We start from the raw sequence: 19,072 nt of genomic DNA on the forward strand, positions 1-19,072 counted from the left end.
ACATCAAATAGAGCACACCAGTTCTTTGTCACGTAGTTTACAATTGCATCTCCCAAGGTCTAAAATACACACAAAACTCTGCAACTACAGCACATCCCCAAAGCTGAGAATAATTCAATACGGAAAACAAACACTAAATCAATATCAGAAGTAATAAAGGAAAGAAAATATTGCAGAAACATTGGGATTGGTTTCTACAACCTTCAAACACATTGGTAAAATCCACTCGTCAGACTCCAGCCTGTGAGGATGTAAAGGCTTTTCTCTCTGTCCTTCCTCTTGTGTGTGAACAATTATTAAAGTTGCGCTAATCAGTATTTTTTATATGATAATAAACATGGATTAAGTCTTTAGGTAATGTGAAACAAACAAACAAACAATTATCACCCAACACTGCAGTTCCTCTCATGTATATTGAGTGTTTTAGTGACTTTCAGCCCATCGTTTTGGTTCAGACTGACTGAGCTCTGACAAAGTTAGTGATTCTCTGGTGAATATGGTGGAGCTTTCAGCCACTGAAGAAGTAGATATTTGCCTCAGGAGTTAGTGGAGACCAAAACAGCTAAAAGAAGAGTAAATACTGGACTTACATTTATTAGCTGGACCGCACCTGACTCCAGATAAATTATATTGTCCGCCCCCCCTAGAGGAGAAAAAATAAATCAATACTGCTTTAATGTGATTAGCAATAGGAGAATTAGGATCAGTGACAACTCTTATAAAATGTGTCATATTTTAAAAATATTTAAAAATACATTTTCACTTACATTTTCTGACTTCAAGGAACACTCAAGGTGGAGAGGCAAATTACATACATCCATTTGGTTTACCAGTTCTTGGGGAGACTCTCTATGCCCCTCTGCGACTTGACTTACTCATGTGTGCAGATTAGTGCAGCAACAGGGACTGGATCCAGGTGACAAATCAGTTCTTTAATCACCTGAACTGTCATTTTTACACTGGCCACTAAAGTAGATTTATAACAATTCGATGAGGTAATGACACAAAGTCAGGCAGGAGCTCATTATTAAATGTTGTACCAACACAGAACTGCAGGGTCTGATTCTCATGTTGGTGTCTAATTAAAAGGGCTGACTGCAGGATCTCTGGTATCCAACCCCAAACATCAGACAAATACTTAATGGAAATGAAGCTTAAATCTAATCAAAGCAAATTTTCAGCTGTGTTAACTTATATTGTTTTCAGCATAGATTCTATGAGAAGTAAATGTAAGTTTTAGATTTTTGAGATTATTGATTGACCATTGATAATGAATGTCATTGTAAGAATGGCTGCCAGGGGCCTGATGCATGATGTTGCTTACATATCTAGTAAACTAAGATCTCTGCTCATTATCATCCATCTCACTTACTCCCTCTTTGTCTCTTAATCACCCCAACCCCCTACCCACCAGCACACATACACACACACCACCATAACAGGACGAGGCACTGGACTGTTTTTCTACTTGGTGTGTATTGATGAGACTGCCGCTGGTGTTGCCACAGATACAAGTCATTAATGTTACCCCCTGCCTGGCGCTGTAAGACAAACCAAAAGACACACAAACACAGTGTCAGGTTCAAGAGTCTCCTGTATGAACACTGAATAAGTTGCCATGGGAACTGCTGACATAAATGAACGAGATATGGTGTGTGTGTGTGTGTGTGTGTGTGTGTGTAATACCAGGTCTGGAGTTAAATCAATAAAGGGACATGCTTTCAGATGGAATCCCAATCTCTTTATGTCTGTTGTCCTCCATCCATCAGCACCCTCCATCCACTGTCTGCCACCTCGCTTCACTCACGCTCTCACACACACATTTTCCACCACACCTCATCAATCACAGCAAAGTTAAAAGGTGAAGGAACAGAGTAATGTCTCAGAGTTTTATTAGAGTCTCACAGAAAGAAGCACAACCAAAAAAAAAAAAAAAAAAAAAAAAAAAAAAACCAGAAACACAGTGAACCACGGTCCCAACCTACAGGTACAAAGAGGTACTAGAGCAATGGTAGTTAGAATTCCTCCCATTACGTTAAAAAAGGTATATTCAAAAAAAAAAAAAAAAAAAAAAATCCAAATAATAAAATGTAAATAAAGGAAGTAAAATGTACTAAGAAACGTTACAGGATAGGGTAATCGGAGTGATGTTACTTTGCAGGGCTGAAACAATTAGTTGATCAATTGATTTGTAGATGGACAAAAATTAATCACCAGTAATCTTAAACAGGTCTTCTTGGCCAAACAGGCTAATGTTACCGGTGTTATGTTTTGTAATCTGAGGTATATTGTGTTATTTCTGTGAAATGTAATTTAAAAGTTAACATCCTTACAAAAGAGCATGAAGCAGGCTCTACGTGAGAAAGCTAACGTTAATTTTGTCAGTTAAGCTAGCTATTTCTGTTAGCTAGGTAACAGTGACCACCCAGTTACAGACTGTAAATATTTAGTAACAACTAATCCTCACATAAGAACTAGTTTGTTCGGTGCAACCCATTCTAATTAAGAGATGCATATATCTTCGCTTAGTAAACACATTAAAACTAGTTTAAGTTTTAATTTTCTGTAGCATAATAGTTCAGTAGCGCTCAAGACAAACTGAGACATAAGAGGTTTTGGTTTGAATGAAGACTGAGCTAGTGAGCTTCAAAGAGCAGAATTAAAAAGGTTAGCGAAGTAAATGTGGAAAACACAATGGCAACAATCATTTAAATATGTAAAACCTGAACATTGGATTTAGGAATAAACAATATTCCTACCATGTATTGTTGTCATTTTCTAAGTTGTTTAATCTGCTTTGCAAAATACTCCCGATATTCCAGAGCAGACATCAAAAACTACAGGAAACTGATGTGTGAGTGCACCTCTGCAGTGCAGAGACAGAAAGACAAATGGAGAGAGAGCATCTTGTAGTTTGAGTGCTTGTAATTTTGTGAGTTCGTATGCCTCGGGCTGTACTGCGGCAGAATGAATATAAATGTCTGACACAAGAATAAGATTGAAACAGGGGGCCGAAACTTATCAAAGGAGAGCCCGCACACACACAAATACACACACGAAATACAAAACACCTTAGGTAGCTTAACCTCATTTTAAGTTTTAAAAGTATACCACCAGGTAGATATCATTACTTGTTGAACTGCTTTGCATGTACATAATTACAACACAGGCTTTCATAATTAGCTGAAGTAAAATAAGAAAAAATATGTAACATTACATATGTGTGCGTGTGTATATATATTTATATATACACACACACACACACACACACACATTATATATGTATATTTGCATTTTTTGCTAATATTTATGCTCAAACATGATTAATCTTTGGTTCGGGATGCTGGGAATTAATCGACAAGGCTGTTAATGAATATGCAGATATTAACCTGATAGTATTTATGCTTCCCACAGTTACTGTAACATCTGGAATATATGTTCCTTTAAAAAATATATAGTTCTAGTCATTGTACTATTAATTTCCTGAATAAATTCTTTATATATCGGCTCCAGCTTTATCTAGTCACACTTATAGAGTATATACTGTACATCCGTTCTTGTAAAAAGGAGCAGTTTTTACAAAAACAGCCTGGAAAAAAATACTTTGGCCTCAGTCATAATTTATGCAGACATTGTGACATATGCAGTAAGTGTACCTGTGGGCGGAAAAAATCAAATTTGTTGTAGTAACAATCTACTATATCCAATTAAAAATCTCTAACATGTCTATCAGTTAGGTTTCATATTTTTTCTATGAGAGCGACTCTTCCTCATTTTTTCACTGCTCTCACATCATGTAAACTATGTTGGCTAAATACAGCATTATCAACCTTTTTCAACAGGTGCCCTACTGACAGCTCTGGCCAGGTTCAGGGCAGACTGAGGTCATAGGTCACCACACCCGACAGGAATGTTCTCCTCGGTTCATAACTGACGACTCAGGACAGCTGAACGCTTTCCGAAACTCTTCATAGTTACTCATTGCTCCGATAACTCTGCAGGGCAACAATGATGGTAAAGGTCAGGTTGTAAGGGCTGTGTGTGTGTTTGTGTGTATGTGTTTGGGCATGTTCTCACCTGTATTTTGGTGGACTATGGGCTCCACTTTGGATCTGGTCCCTGGCTGCTTCTGGTCTGTATGAATTACATCTCACCTGCAGAGTACAAATACATTGGCTATTAGTTCCAAGGTAAAGCAGATTGGGCAGAAGATAGCAGTATGTCATCAGTGAAAATCCCTCAAATGGCTCAAAAACATCACAGCTAGCTGGTTGGTGGTAGTTGTGGAGAAACCTCCAGTGGAACGGCAATAGAAACCCAACAGAATTAACAGAGGGAGCAGAAGACTAAGCAGATTGACACGGGGATGTACAGTAAATATAAGGTGGTTGATCTACGAAGTGACTAATCATTGCAGCTTTGAACCGATGTAAGAGGAAATGTTACAGCTGAGACATTAATTTGAATCATAAACAAGGTCTGGTGTATATTAAAGCCACTAAGTATAGAAGCCGAACATTTCTGACTCTGGCACACTGCAGTAGTAGTGTCAAAATGATTGGCAAACTTTACCGGTTCCTATTTTTACCTGCTCAGGAGAAATGCCAGTGTGCTCAGAAATGACAACAGACAAACACACAAGGGCCCAGAAATGCTCTTATTCGCAAAAGCATGGCACTGACGGCTTGGCAAAAATAGTATGTGTATGTGTGCTCTTACATGTGCATAGCTCAGGAAGAACAGTTGGTTGTTGTTCAGTCCGATACCAGGCAGCAGAGGCTCCTCCACACCACCTCTGCTCTCATCTACCCACCGCCTGTATGCCTACACACAAACAGAAAAAAAAAAAAAAAATTCTCACCTGGACTTCTTTCTTTCTCAGAAAGGACATTTTCAGTGGTGAAATAAATACAGGTTAAATTAATAAGAAACACAGGTGTAACTAATGCACAGGTGAAATTAATAAGTGTCTCAGTACCAAAGAACTAATATTCATGCTGGCAGACCTAACTGCAATAAAACCATCATCAACACAATTAGTTACACCTGTAGTGACAGGTCAAAATGTCTGCCTGAAGAAAGGCCTATTTAGAAATTTCTGCAAGATCAAGCAGAACTTTTTTTCTTTGTCGAAAAACAAATAATCCAAGAGAGTAATAGTGAAATGTAAGAAAACAGACCATACCCTGAACGCTTCTCTTATTCCTCCATTGTCTGCTATGTTTTCTGCCAAAGTTCTCTTACCCCGCACCTACAGAACAAAACAACCACAAAGCACAAAATCTTTCACCAGACATTTACAAAAGTTATGACAATGAAAGTTAACCAAAATAAGAGAGAGTTAAATAATACACGTTTTGGGGGGAAAGTATTTCAATCTCATTCTACTGTTACCAGTAGCTTCAAACTCTGGTTCCTTACATTTAGGCCTGCCTCCTCCCAGTGGTAGCTATTATACTGGTCTATCATACACTGGGTCTTCTCATTGAAGGCTGTCACAGATGAGTTGCTCCACCACTGTTCAAGGTTTCCGTTTTTGTCGTACTTGCGACCTGTGCGACAAAGCATCACAGCAAGAAATCACACAAGATAATGGAGATTGAAATTGACTCATCATTTAAGTAATTTTTCAAGGAAAAACTTTGGGAAAAAAAAACAAATATTTATAGATTTGTTGCTTTTTTGGTCATCTGTCATTGTAAAATGAATGTAACATGATCTCTGAAATCTGGTCAAACAAAAGCATCATGCATCAGAGTTTCCACAACCTGGAAACCCAAATTTTGTTCTTATTAATATCTTACAACTAATCTATGAAGCATTAGTAAATGATGTTTATAATCATTGAGTAAGTCATTAATTATAGTTTATGAGAGCTTTATAAACTGTACTTTATCAGAAAGTGGCACCAAACCATTTTCTGTTATTATGGATGTTTTCTGAGGTCATTATTAGTTACCAGTATTTACCATTATTGTCAAAGCCGTGTGTTAATTCATGTCCAACTATCACCCCGATGGCACCATAACTTAAAGATCTGGAAACAGACACCAAAGGGTCGAGGTTTAGTCAGCCCTTACTGTGTAGAATGGGCACATGAGCATTTATGACGACGACTATTAACAACTGAACAAACAAACAATCCAACTGACATTTAGCAAGCAGGTAAAGCCTTCGGTGTAGAAATGTAGAGTATTTCTATTAGTCAAGCTAAGAGGTTTGGTTAAACTTCCATGTGGAAAAATGACCATTACTCAAAATGTATCTTTCATAGTAAACCTAAACATTACAGTACTATATCATCTAAAGATGTGAAATATTTACCAATGAATTTAACATTCTACAGAGCACTGATCTAGAACTGATTTGAAATTAAACATATGAAACTCATTTTTTAATGACCTACTGCAATTTCATGACCTGCGGAGAAAGAAGTGGAAAATAAAACTGTCTGTCCACAGTTCTAACCGCTGTAGTTCTTCTATGTGATTTTCAAATAGGAGGTTCATGTCAGAAAAAGCCTGTAATTACATCAGAGCTCCACACTTCTCCTGCGTAAAACATGAGGTGGCATTTCTTTGGTCTGTTAACAGAGCGTGTCACACTTCTTTAATCTCACCTTGGATACTCTCTTCCCCAGAAGAAGGGTTTTTGAAGCTCTCCAGCAGGAAATCCTAAATGAGAGGATCAAAACAGTTTTTGTTTGTGTGTGTCTATAGCTCTGTCCAGACAGGATTCATTCACTGCAGAAGGTCAGGTAATTTTCAGCAGGTATTTTTTCCATTTCAGCCTGTGTGACGCAAAACAATTTATTATTAAAAAGGGTGAGTTTTGTAGAGGAAGTAACTACTATAAAACAGATCCATACTGCTTGTTTTACTCAGAATGCCTGTCAATTATTTCAGAAACTGAAGTACTGTCTCAGCCATTTTAAGTAAATAATAATCCCATAGGAGTTCTCCTAGGCAGATACTTACTGAAATAACCAAGGTAAAGTATAGCTTCTTCCTGTCTGGACAGAACTTCAGACTAAATAAATTAAAATGATATAAAGTGCTGGCGTCTCAGTAATCAATCATACACTGTAGCTTACTGATTTGATTTGTGGAAGAACTGTAGAAGGCATTCACAGTTGTTGGGTTTGTAAACCACCTGGAACACAGACACACACACATCAATGAAGGAAAAAAAAATCACATATCAAGTTGACACAGTGAGTCTCCACCCCATTTCTAACCAAATTAACTCAGCAAAAGAAAATACATATAAATGTTTCCATCCACTACTGTTATGCAATTATTGGGAGATGGTTTGTAGATAAACAGTTGGTGGCGCTAAATATCCAATCAGATGCAATTAAGCCATTACAGAAGAAGAGAGCACAAGAGGGTGATGTACGTAAAAGCTCTGGAGGTGAAAAAAAAGCAGAATACATGATGAAAACGTGGCTTTTCTGTTTGTTTCATGTATTTATCATGTAATCATGTGGTTTCTTGTAATTTGAGGAACGTTAAAAACTCCAATGAACATTTTAGTCCCATGCTTTATGTACTTCATGATTTATTCACTAAGTCGGCTTCCATCGCACATTGTCACATTTTGCCTTTATTGATATGACAACTTTTCCACTTTCAGCCAAGCATAAAAACCTTTTTTGTGACATTTCAAGATTTTTTCAAACTTCCCACCTACAGATCAGTCCCGCTACTCACTCCGTACGTGGCACCATCTTTCGAAGCCAGGCGATGTCAGATTGGGCAATGAACTTCAGCGTCTGCATCACATTACTGTAGTAGTCCGTCTCGTCGAACTTTAGCTAGAACAAACAAAAATTCAACTACAAACTGTTAATACCTGCAGTTTTCAAAAAAGTGACCCCAAACTTAAACTGAAGTGTCCAAATGTTTGATCAGGATATGAAATTTTATTTTAGCAGTTTGCCATCTGTATTCTTCTTCAACTGTTAATTTCATGAATCATTTAAAGTCACATTTATGGGTGAAACATATGCTACAGAGAATAAAACAACAAACAAAAAAACATGTTTATTTTCACACTTGTTTTTAAATTTTATAGGGATCCCCGCCCCAAGCCATTATTTATTTCCATATTTTACCACTTTTATGCAAAACAATTAGTTTACGTCAGTGTCCTACAAACCTCCTTTAGATCTTCACTGAGGTAGGTGTCATTCAGAATAAACTCGGGGTAGCCAACCTTCGCCAGGACTGCATGAGCCTTGAGAGAGAGCAACAGCAGTTACAGAGGACAGACTTTTACATAATCATAAACAGATTTAACAGGCATTTATTCACAGGAACTGACAGTGAGTGCAAAGATAGAACAAGACTGAAGTCTATTACAAGCAATAGAGAGAGAGGACTGAGAGTCCAACAGCGACTTAAGAAAGAACAATGGCTTTGTATGGTGTTAAACTGTCCACACAATAAAATACACTGATGTAGGAGTTTCATTAGGTCCTTGCTGTGCAAGTCTAACATGCTTGTGGTAATACTGTCATTGTATTCATTTGTTTGGTTTGGTTCAAGGATAAATGTATTCCATTAAAAGGAACAGTCCTGCTTAATGTGATGTGAGCACTGCAACTAAAATTATTTTCATTCAAAACCTTATAGTTGACTTATAGTTGCCTTATGGTTGATAAAAATTCTGGTACATCTGAGTCACCTTCAGTTATCAAGGCACACTCTTCCAGTGATTCAGTGACTTGCAAAGCTGCCCCCAAGTGGTTAAAAAAAAAAAAAAGAGACTTAATGCTATTTTTTTGGTTGTTGTTATTGTTTTTACTGTAAAATACAATTTAGAGTTAAGATGAAAAACAAATTGCAAAGAGCAATAACTGTTGGAAATTCACTGTAAAGAAACATGGGAATAAACTGATACTTAATTTTTTTTTATTTTTTATTTTCTTGCCTTTTCTATGGCTTTCTTCTTCGTTGGTTGATCCATCCAGTCGTTCTCTTTCTCCAGCATGTCAATGAAAGCCCAGCGAATGCCCTCGATCAGCTCCTCCATCTGAGACACACATGCAAATTAATATGTGTGACTGTCAGTGAGTGTCCTGACAAAGATAGAAGTACAAACGTGTGTCTCCATTTCAAAACAAAGTGTTCAGTGTCATTGCCAAATAAACACACACACGCCCGCGCTGACGCAGATGACACAGCATTAAATAACATCATCTCCAGGTGACACACAGACAGAATACACTGGATACACACATCTGTTACACACCTAAACATATACACAAATTAAACCCTTGACCCAAGACTTAAGAAATGATGTCACATCGGAAACGCACACATAAAACATGCTCGCACCATGTGTTTCTTGTCCTCCTGGAAGTGTGTGTTGACAAAAAGGCGCCCGGTGGCATAAACAAGTGAGTTCTCAACGTAGTTCACACACTTATCCCAGCGCGGGGTTAGAGAGGTGGTTCCTGTGGTTACCTGGTGGGGGTGTGAGAGATGCAAGGTGACTTTTTCTGTTTCTAACTGTTTAAGTTCACTTTCTCAACCTTTGTATCAGGAGCCCACATTAGGTCACTTTAGGCGGCAGATTTTGAAGCTGATGTTTACATTTGGATTTTTTAAAATTAAAATGATTAGTTTGAAATATACAGTACATTATTATTTGTATTTATGGTGTACTATAAAATTCATTTGGCGCTCTGTAACAGCTCTGTGATAACTCAAGCCTCAAGTCCACACTAGTGAAAGCAGGTTTTGGGTGAGTGATCTGTTCACAATGGAAAAGTGACAATATATGCATACTAAGTCTGCTGAATTTTTGAATTTACTGATGAATGACCCACTGAATATTTAAACCTCATCTAAAAACCTATTTATTCTCAAAGGCATTAACTCTGAGTACAAGTATATGAATTTCTTATATACTAATTGAAAAAACAGCATATGTATATGAAGATCAGTGTGTGGTGCATACTGTTTACTTTTACTGTGTGGTGTAGAATTGGAGCACAGCTTCAGAGTTGCATTAAAGACTCAAGAGGTCAAGAGAGATGAAGTGAAAGTCATGAGTTGGTATATCTGGTTCAGATATATAGTTTGTTAAATAAACTCAGAAATCAGGAGTAATTAAAGGTAAATCGTGCATTACGAGAGTTAAAATTAGAATCACTTTAACAGAGAAATGTAAGTATGTGAACAGCCAGTTCTTTCTGTTTATAGTAAAGCTTCATAGTATAAAAGTGTTTAACAGCCAAAGACATTCCAGACATGCAGTATAAAGTGGAACAGCTCCAACAGCTACAAACCCTGTATCTGCAAAATGTCAACTTTTCATAAAATTAGAAAAAAACGTTAAAACCCTGTTTTAATTTTTAAGTGCTTTTTTTATATATATATATACATAATTTACTGCGTTTTTCCGCCTTCTCAACCCATAAAGGAGCATTTAATTCTGCAGTTTATGCAAAGACTCAAAAGTGACCAAATAAGGACACAGATTTTGGAACATGCTTTCGGTACCTACCCGAGCATAGTCGAGGTATCTGTAGAGGAAACGACGACTCAGAGTGGTGATCCTGGAAAAAACAGTCCTCCACTGTACGTAGTTTGCTACAGTCCTGGAGAGAGAGAGAGACAGAGAGAGAGAGACAGAGAGAGAGAGAGAGAAAGGGAGAGGACAATTAATTAAAAGCCCACATGTAATCTTATTATGCACGATAATATACTTATAATGAGAGACAAGAGCCTCAAGCCCCAGTGTGTGTTCATCTGTCTGTGTGTTAGCTGCTAGTGTGTGTGTGTGTGGCTGTGTGTACCTGGGATCTGTGGTGTTAATGAGCTTGAAAAGTTCCTTGAAGTACTGCGGGGCTCGGACGATGACGGGCTCAGAGGAGGAGATGGATCGAGCCGGGTCGCTTTTAGACTCCACCACAGCTTTTACAAAACCCAGCCAGTCAAACTAGAGATGCATGGACAAGGGACATACGGAGGTTAATGGTCTCTGGCATAACATGAAGGAAGGAAAAAAAAACACTACAAAGCTATTTTTCCAATTATTTTGCAATTTCTTTCAACAGAACCCGCATGTTTTTATGAAGGAAAAAAACCACTGTTCATAATTATTTGGTATCCAAATCATGAGAAGCTACTTGCCTTTAAGCTTGGTCCTCGTGATGGCAAAAAGATTTACAAAAATTGCTTCCTTTTTGCCCAGATTGAAATATCTCAACAACTATTGGATGGATTGTCATAAAGTTTTTTGCGAATACAAGTACGCCTGGAGGGGGATGAGTCATGATATCCATAGGGTTTGTGCATGTGGAATACGTACTTCTGGCTGTTGTTTGTGTATCTCTGTGTACTTAAAGTACCTGTGGTATGGAGCGCTGCAGGTGAGAGATTGTGTATCTGTTGTACATGTTGTCACTGGTGCGGTTTTCATAGGGAATCAGGATCTGCAGACACAATGAGCAATGTTACACTGACATGACTGATTCAAAATGTATGCGTAAAATGATCTCTCTTTATACTGCTGGTGAAGCTGATGAATCAGTTACATATTTCACGGTTAATGATACTGGCTTCTAATTAGCTCCAAAGCCATGGAGGCCTATTAATACATTTCCATACATTAATTGAGATTGTATTTATTTGACATGACGTCTTTACATGAGCCAGTTTGGTCTCGAAGGCAAGAGCCTTTTCCATCTGGGTCAGTGCTGTTTTCTCTGGAGCGCCCAGCATAACGGCTATATCCACCATCAAACTGAGCAAGGCTGCACGGTACTAAAGAGGGAGAGAGGCAGAAAAAGACAGAGACAAATGTCAGTTATTCTTTCATTGCTGTAAGCTACTGTCGCTACCACTACCGAGCATCAGATACCATCAGACAGCAAGGGCTTACATCTACCCTCAGATACAACTGTACTTTTATATCAGTATGTGTACTTTGTCAGTGCTTATAATTTTTCATAAATACCTTTTTTTAAAGAGATGTTCTGTACAGCAGAGAGAATAATATTGACAGGGCCAGTGTAATGGTAGCGAGACAGTCAAAGATGTTCAGGTTGAGAAAACTTGCTCGCTGCACTTTTTTATTCAGGCCTAATGAGGCAGTTATTAGTGGAGCAATCGAAATTCTGAAATTAATGTCTTGCCTTATGACTGCCTAGTATTTGAAAATGTTGAGTCAGGAAAGAAGCTCTTGCTCTGACATAAAAACCCAACATTAACCGCTCATATTTCAAGCGGCTGAAATTCTTTTCCGTTACAATTTATCACTCAAGCAGGAAGGAAATAGCTGCTGCAGGAAGAGGAGTTTTTAGATGACAGGTAAGGGGTGAAAGATGAGGCAGAAACTCACCGCCTGGGCAGAGGAAGTGTTGGTGGTGTAGTCTTCCCTGGAGGGAAGAGACAAGGACGCCTGATCGAGCTACATAAAAGACAGAGAGCACAAGTTAGCCTCTGCTGCTTTTCGGGCTTGTTAACCTTGTAACATTTGCTGCAGCAATAATGTTCAGAAAAATGTTACTGAGCAAGGTGCAGAATCTGTATCATCCCTTTTTATATACATACTGTGTCCGAACATATAAAAGTTTATACCGTATTTCCTGCCTTCCAGGCAACCATTACATAACATTTAGTTTAAGTCTCTCTATTTAGTATTTATAAGCACTATATAAAGATTTAATAAATAGTTTCTACCATTAATGGACAGTATCTATCAAAAAGTACAACTTCTCCTATGAAGATATATGTTGCTGTTTTACTATATTATCATTCATTATCTGTTTATACAGCAGCCTCCACTTATGGATCTCCACAGGAAGAGTTCACAAATACACTAATACACATTTAAATATGCCTATCACCACATTTTGGTGTTAGAAACCAATTAGTTAGTTGAGTTAGTATCAATTCAGGTATAGTAGTTGAATATGATGATGCTAAATGAATTCTGATTAATTGATAATCAGAATATTCATTGGTTGCAGCCCTAATCCTTAAAACTCACAGGTCGAATTTAAATATGAAAAACATACATTCATACATTAATAATAATAAAAGTGAACTGTGCATGTCTGACCTTGATGATGTAGTGTGAGGAGTTTTTGTCATCAGGGGAGACGTACAGGCGAATCAGGACGCTCTTACTATGCTGGTTCCTCATCTCTGCCAGAGACTTCAGGAGGCTCCACTGACTTGCCGACCACTGATACTCCCCGCCGAGCCCATCCCCCACAACAGGCCACCGGAACTCTGGCTGTTTAAGTGTTTTCAGCATCGGTTTAATGTCCAACTTCTCCAGCACAGCTTTGTACATAGACACACAAAGATTGGGGGTGGGGTCAGCTTAGGGGCCAATGAAGGTATTATAATAAACACAGTCCCAACAAATGTTGGAGAAAGATTTGTGTGAATGATTGTTTGAATTTCTTACACTCTGGGGCCAATGGTGTGGTCACACAGTCACATAATGGGGACTCACCTCTCATAGGGTAAGTGTAAGTTTAGGGCAAGTCTCCGGGGAATGAATGTACATCAGGTAATGAAACCAAGTTCATGTGTGTGCTAGACTCACTCTCATTCATACAGGAGCGGTAGAGGATCTTAGCTTTGGTCACTGCATCCAGTTCATCAGGGTGTGATGGAGCTTCCAGTAACTCTGACAAGAAACAACAGTTTGGTCCCTGTTTGAGTATTTTAAGCTAAGTGTAAGACAACTTTCATACAGGTTGATGAACTCAGGCATTGATGAGAAATTCATGGGTAAAAACACACCTTTGAGCCGGATGTCGACATGCTGCCGCAGCCAGGGGTAGATGCCGTATGAGGATGAATCCTCAGGGATTGGGTTCTCCTTCAGCCAGCCTCCACAGGAAAAAGTATAGAAGTCCTCGCAGGGATTAATGGACCGATCCATTTTACTCAAAATAGACCCCCCTACAGGTGGGAAAGACACACACACACAAAAAAGTCCCTGTAATAACCGTTAAGTCACAACTGAAACATCTCAAACAGTCATGGAACCTTAGAGCAAAAAAACTGTGTGCCACCACTCCTCACCTGCTTCAATGCATTCTGGGGTCAGACAGAACTCCTCCTGACTGGATTTCTGAGAGACTGAGGGGGGAAAAAAAAGTCAAGGATGAAGGGAGACAAGTGAAACCTGAAATCACTACTGCGACTCGGACAGTAGTGTTAGTTTGTGGAAAATGTTTGCATGCAACAGACAACCAACTCAACCCGGGAAACTGGGTTGATGGTCAACAAACCACCCGTCACCTCAGAAAAGCTGGCCAAGGTGGTCAGTCACTAACGGAAAATCTGATTTTCAAACTTTCTTCTTATTCTGCCAATGTGGTCTCAAGTCAGAAAACTCCAACTACCGGTGAAGACCATGAAATGTGGTTGAGGTAGGGCTACATTTACCAATGATTTATTTTCCTGATAGATCATAATTTTCTTTGTAAAATGTCAGCAAAAAAAAATGCTGATCAGGATTTCCCAGAACCTAAGGTGTGGTATGTCTAATAATTTTTGTTTTAACTCCATGCACCAAAGCAACAGAGGTTTAAGTGTGAAATCTTACTTTCATCAAGGAGTTGAAAGAAACTTTCATTTGTGTTCTTGAAAAGGCTGCAAGATCAGTGTGTGTTAATCATGCTTTCATGCAGTGGTTATCTGAAGGAAGCGCAATAAGTGACGTTCCCATAATCCACTCTTTATCAAAATAGGACAAATACAGACCAAAGTGCAGTTGATACAGCTGGAGAGCACTCAGGCAGAGTAAACACTTTGTGGATTCATTTTTAACCTTATGTCTGCCTGTACTGGAAACTCACAACCTACACCCGCCACATAACATTTAGCTGTGTGACATCACTCACAACTTGACTGTCAGATGTAATTACTTCACACACTGCTAATAAGGGCAACGCTAACACCACAAATAGACAGACTAAGCCCCCATTGTTTATGCTTCTTTACCCATTCACTTCCTCTCCTGGAAGGTGAAGGAAAGCCTGCCTCCCTAACCTCTTGGCAGCAGCCACTGCTGTGTGATGTGGCTCTGAGGGCGAACAGAGGCAGCACAAGCCCATGAAGTGAGCTAACAGATTTAGAAACCAAATCCCCATTGTGAAGGAACGAGTGGAGCGTTACGGAGCTGCGCCGCAGTGTCTGACCTCTGAGACTGACCGGTCTTGTTGTCTAGTTAGAGCTGCTTGCGAGGATTGCTTAATGCTGCCCCCACTTATAGTAAAAATGCACACACAACTTCAACCCTGGACGACCCGCTTGATTTGGCGCAACTTCAACAACCCCCTCTCACTGCTCCTTCCGAAATGTGCACACAGATGTCTGAGGCTCCAGTGTCACTCTTAATACCATCCTCATGTTCATTACTGAGATACCAAACAGACCACTGACACAAATATGCACGGACACAGACACACATTTAACGGGAACTGTATAAAATCATTAGGGAAAAAAAACAAAAACAAATCAAAGTAGCCACTTGGCATTCCTGTGCCTGGTCATTCACATGGCTGGAGACTTGATCACAGTTCCCATTAGAGTGGGTGTGTGGTACTGCATACATAGGCACATAACATAATTACACTTCAATGCCACCACAAGAATCTTTGCTTCCCTCAATAACAAAAAAAGAGAAAAGAAAACAATACTTACCCCACCCCAGACACACACATGTACCCCTCCCAGCCACGACCATCCTCACTGCCACAGACTACTGAAACTACTGAAAGTTTCTGCATGAGGGCAGTTTGGGAAATTCACTTCTTTCCTTACTTGCAGAGAGTTAGATGAGAAGATCAAAACCACTCTCATGTCTGTATGCTAAATATGAAGCTAGAGTCAGGAGATGTTTAGACTGGATCAGTCCAAAGATTATAACATCTTCCTACCAGCACCTCTAAAGTTTCACTAACTGACATGTTATATTTATAGTACAGTTCCTTTAATCCATTTTAAACTTTGGACAGTTTTCCCCTGCTTCCAGTCTTTATGCTAAACTACCTTAACTGGTTGTAGCTTTATATTTTACATAAATATATGAGAGTGGCATCATTCTTCTCCAACTCTGGTCAAGAAAGTGTGAGTGTTTCTCCCAAAATGTCAAACTAATTCTTTATTTTATAATCTTGATGTTTTAGCAAATGGAGAAAGTTGATATTTTAGGTATCCTAAGATTTTTTTGTGAACTTGTGTCTAATGTTTATGATTCTGCTCTTCCTGTTGGAGATCCACTTTGTTCCATTCTTATGCAGCAAAATTAAACGGAATAAAATGCTTTTTCTGTGACAGAAACAACTGGAAGATTTGACATCTAGAGAAAAGGATCTGTGCTGCATTTAGAGCTTTTAAACAAAGTATGATTAAATATGTCAAATTTGATTCTGTCAACAGTGTTTATACTGTCAAAAAAAGTTTAATACCGTCTTTTAACACTGTTTCATTTACAGCTTATATACAGTTGTTGTTGAAAGGTGCTATACATATAAACTTGTCTCGCATCAGGGCAAAGTATTTATGTGTAATACCTTTATGTTTTCAGCTAGTACAAACTGCTGGAGTATCTCTCTCTGGCACATCTATATTCATGCCTTTGAAAGTGCCAGTGTTAATTAATGTGCACTGCCCCTTATAAATAAATAAATATACACACACCCTACCCACCACTACTCTGCCACACAGTCCCTGCTAATTAATTTCACATTCTGCTGGAAACAATGCCCACAAAGTGTCAACACACACATTCTTTCCTCCTTTCCCAGCGTCCAATTTGACTACCACTGTGCATTATGGAGAGTCCGAGGTTGTGCATGTGCATGTGGGCGTGTATGAAACCATATATGAACCAAAAATAGCTCCCTGCGAGCCCTCCACGAAGACCTTTGCTCCCACCAGCGTGCTTGTTTGTGTCATTTACAGTGAGCGTGTACTATAATCTGAGCGCAGCATGCACACTGTACAGTACATTTCCACAGAATTCCTTACAAATTATAATGCAGCTTGCGGAAAAATGCGTGTTTGTGTGTGTGGTGTGGACTTACCCAGTATGAGTGCAAGTAGTAGAATGGCACAGAGAGACACACACATGGCCAGTGCTATCCGGTAGAGACGAGTGTTGCCCCTCTCAGGTTTAACCCCACCGCCTCCTAAATGCTCCAGCTCCATGACTTACTATATCACACACACACATACACATATATATGTAAACACACTGACACACACTCAGCCACACACACTAAAAATCTAACTGTTCTGTTTTTCTCAGAAATACAATGAAGACAGCAACAGAAACCAAAAAAGTAGAGAAATCTGACAAAAAATAATAATAAAAAACAAATTTATGGGAAATCCAAAAAGTTATAAAACATATTCCTGAAATTACAAAAAAAACAACAAAATAAAATCACACTTTATTCAACTTCCAAGTCTGTCTCTCTTTTTCTGCTGCTATGTGTCTTTCTGCTGCTACTCTAACTTCAACCCAGCTCTTCAAACTGTCCCACCCTCCCTCATCACTCCTCCTCTCCCGCATCACTCCTCCTCTCCTCCCTCCCTCTAGGAAACCAGGGACCAGGCTTCCCAGTGGTGAACAGAAATCATTTATTTAAATTAATGGCTAAAAGCAGAAACACTGTCTGTGTAGAATTAGTGGCTGCAGACCTTGTTAGTGGTGCAAGCATACGTGAAAAGTGTGCGTCTAATCCCATGTACAGAAAAGCAGGGTGCTCTGCTCGAAACATTTATCAGATCAGACAGTCAGTAGACCAGAACAAAATTAGATTCACTCACACACACACACACACACACGCACGCACGCACGCACGCACGCACGCACGCACGCACGCACGCACGCACGCACGCACGCACGCACACACACACACACACACACACACACACACACACACACACACACACACACACACAGAGGACAGTGATTACTATCGATTAATCTGATAATGATGATGACGGTGACGTCCCCGCCTGTAAAAACACAGTGTGACAAAAACACATCACACTGTATCAATAGTTTCTCTGAGGAGACATGAGGTGCTGATGATAATAACGCCACAGCTCCTGACTGGCCTTCAGCCTCCCCCTCTCAAGGTAGTGAGAACACTTTCTGCACGTGCTCATTTAGGGTTTGGGGCATCAGCCACAAAGTCCCTATATAGACTTGACTTCCTGTGCTGCTAAAAACACCCATTCATCAAGAAGACACTTCGACCACAACACTATTGTTCACCATTTTGACTCACAATCATTTGTGTCCTGTTTTATTCTCATTGTTTGAAATCTCAATTGGGACCCTACGCTCTAGTTTTCATTGTCTCTGCTCCTCATCTAGCCTCTAATTTTTAGTGCACATGCTAGCGATGTGGCTCGAGGGATGGCAACAGAGTGGATTGGGTTGTACCAGCTATTCGTTAATCCATAATTAAGTTTGAATGTAAAGTTCTTAGTAACTACTGGCTAGTTTCAAACTAGTGATTTATTTAATTGGGTTGCAACAATAAAAGATATTAAATACTTTATTAATGTGTAAATCAGTTGCCAGGTAACATCTACAGAGCTGTCTGATGACAAGAAAGTTTCAAGAGGTGCAAAAGATCTATCTTTTGTAAATATAGAGTATACATCTAGTGGATGGATTGCCATGGAACTTGGTACAGACGTTCATGGTCACCAGAGGATGAATTGTAATAACTTTGATCCCCTGACCTTTCATCTAGCGCCATCATCAGGTCAAAATTTCAGCTTTTAGAACACATATTTATGACCAAACACACACACAACTAATAATATTCCTGCCATCTTCAGATACACTCGTTTTTAGTGGTATATGTTAGCATAAAGTAAGAAAGTGAACATGGTAAACATTATACCTGTTGAATATAAACGTGTTAGCATTCTAAAGCAGTGCTGTGCCTAAATGGCCATAGACTTTCCTGTAAACACAGAGGAGGTCACAGAGTTAAAGCACGGGCCCGTGGCTCAGTATGAACCAGACAGTTAGAACACCCCCCCTTTTCACTCCCCTATCCTCC

The 19,072-nt window shown here is 39.2% G+C and overlaps 1 protein-coding gene across 2 annotated transcripts; it reads right to left on the minus strand.

Moving 5' to 3' along the window:
- Positions 1–1,958: 1,958 nt before the first annotated feature.
- Positions 1,959–19,009, minus strand: phex (phosphate regulating endopeptidase homolog, X-linked). 2 transcript variants are annotated; one of them, XM_041066247.1, is made up of 23 exons: positions 18,911–19,009; positions 17,069–17,198; positions 14,058–14,114; positions 13,773–13,934; positions 13,573–13,656; positions 13,078–13,304; positions 12,355–12,423; positions 11,661–11,777; positions 11,363–11,446; positions 10,808–10,950; positions 10,516–10,609; positions 9,342–9,470; positions 8,935–9,036; positions 8,161–8,238; positions 7,713–7,816; positions 7,094–7,152; positions 6,620–6,674; positions 5,970–6,037; positions 5,422–5,552; positions 5,186–5,251; positions 4,720–4,824; positions 4,078–4,154; positions 1,959–3,995 (listed from the first exon to the last, which is right to left on the minus strand). In XM_041066247.1, exons 2-23 carry the CDS (start codon positions 17,190–17,192, stop codon positions 3,893–3,895), a joined length of 2,238 nt encoding a protein of 745 aa, XP_040922181.1. In that variant the 5' UTR covers positions 17,193–17,198; positions 18,911–19,009; the 3' UTR covers positions 1,959–3,892. The 2 variants fall into 2 exon arrangements, with proteins under 2 accessions (XP_040922181.1, XP_040922180.1); XM_041066246.1 differs by lacking the exon at positions 18,911–19,009 and adding an exon at positions 17,437–17,470.
- Positions 19,010–19,072: the final 63 nt, after the last annotated feature.

The sequence above is a fragment of the Toxotes jaculatrix genome, chromosome 20 (genome assembly GCF_017976425.1).
Source record: "Toxotes jaculatrix isolate fToxJac2 chromosome 20, fToxJac2.pri, whole genome shotgun sequence".
In the NCBI taxonomy this organism is placed as follows: domain Eukaryota; kingdom Metazoa; phylum Chordata; class Actinopteri; family Toxotidae; genus Toxotes; species Toxotes jaculatrix.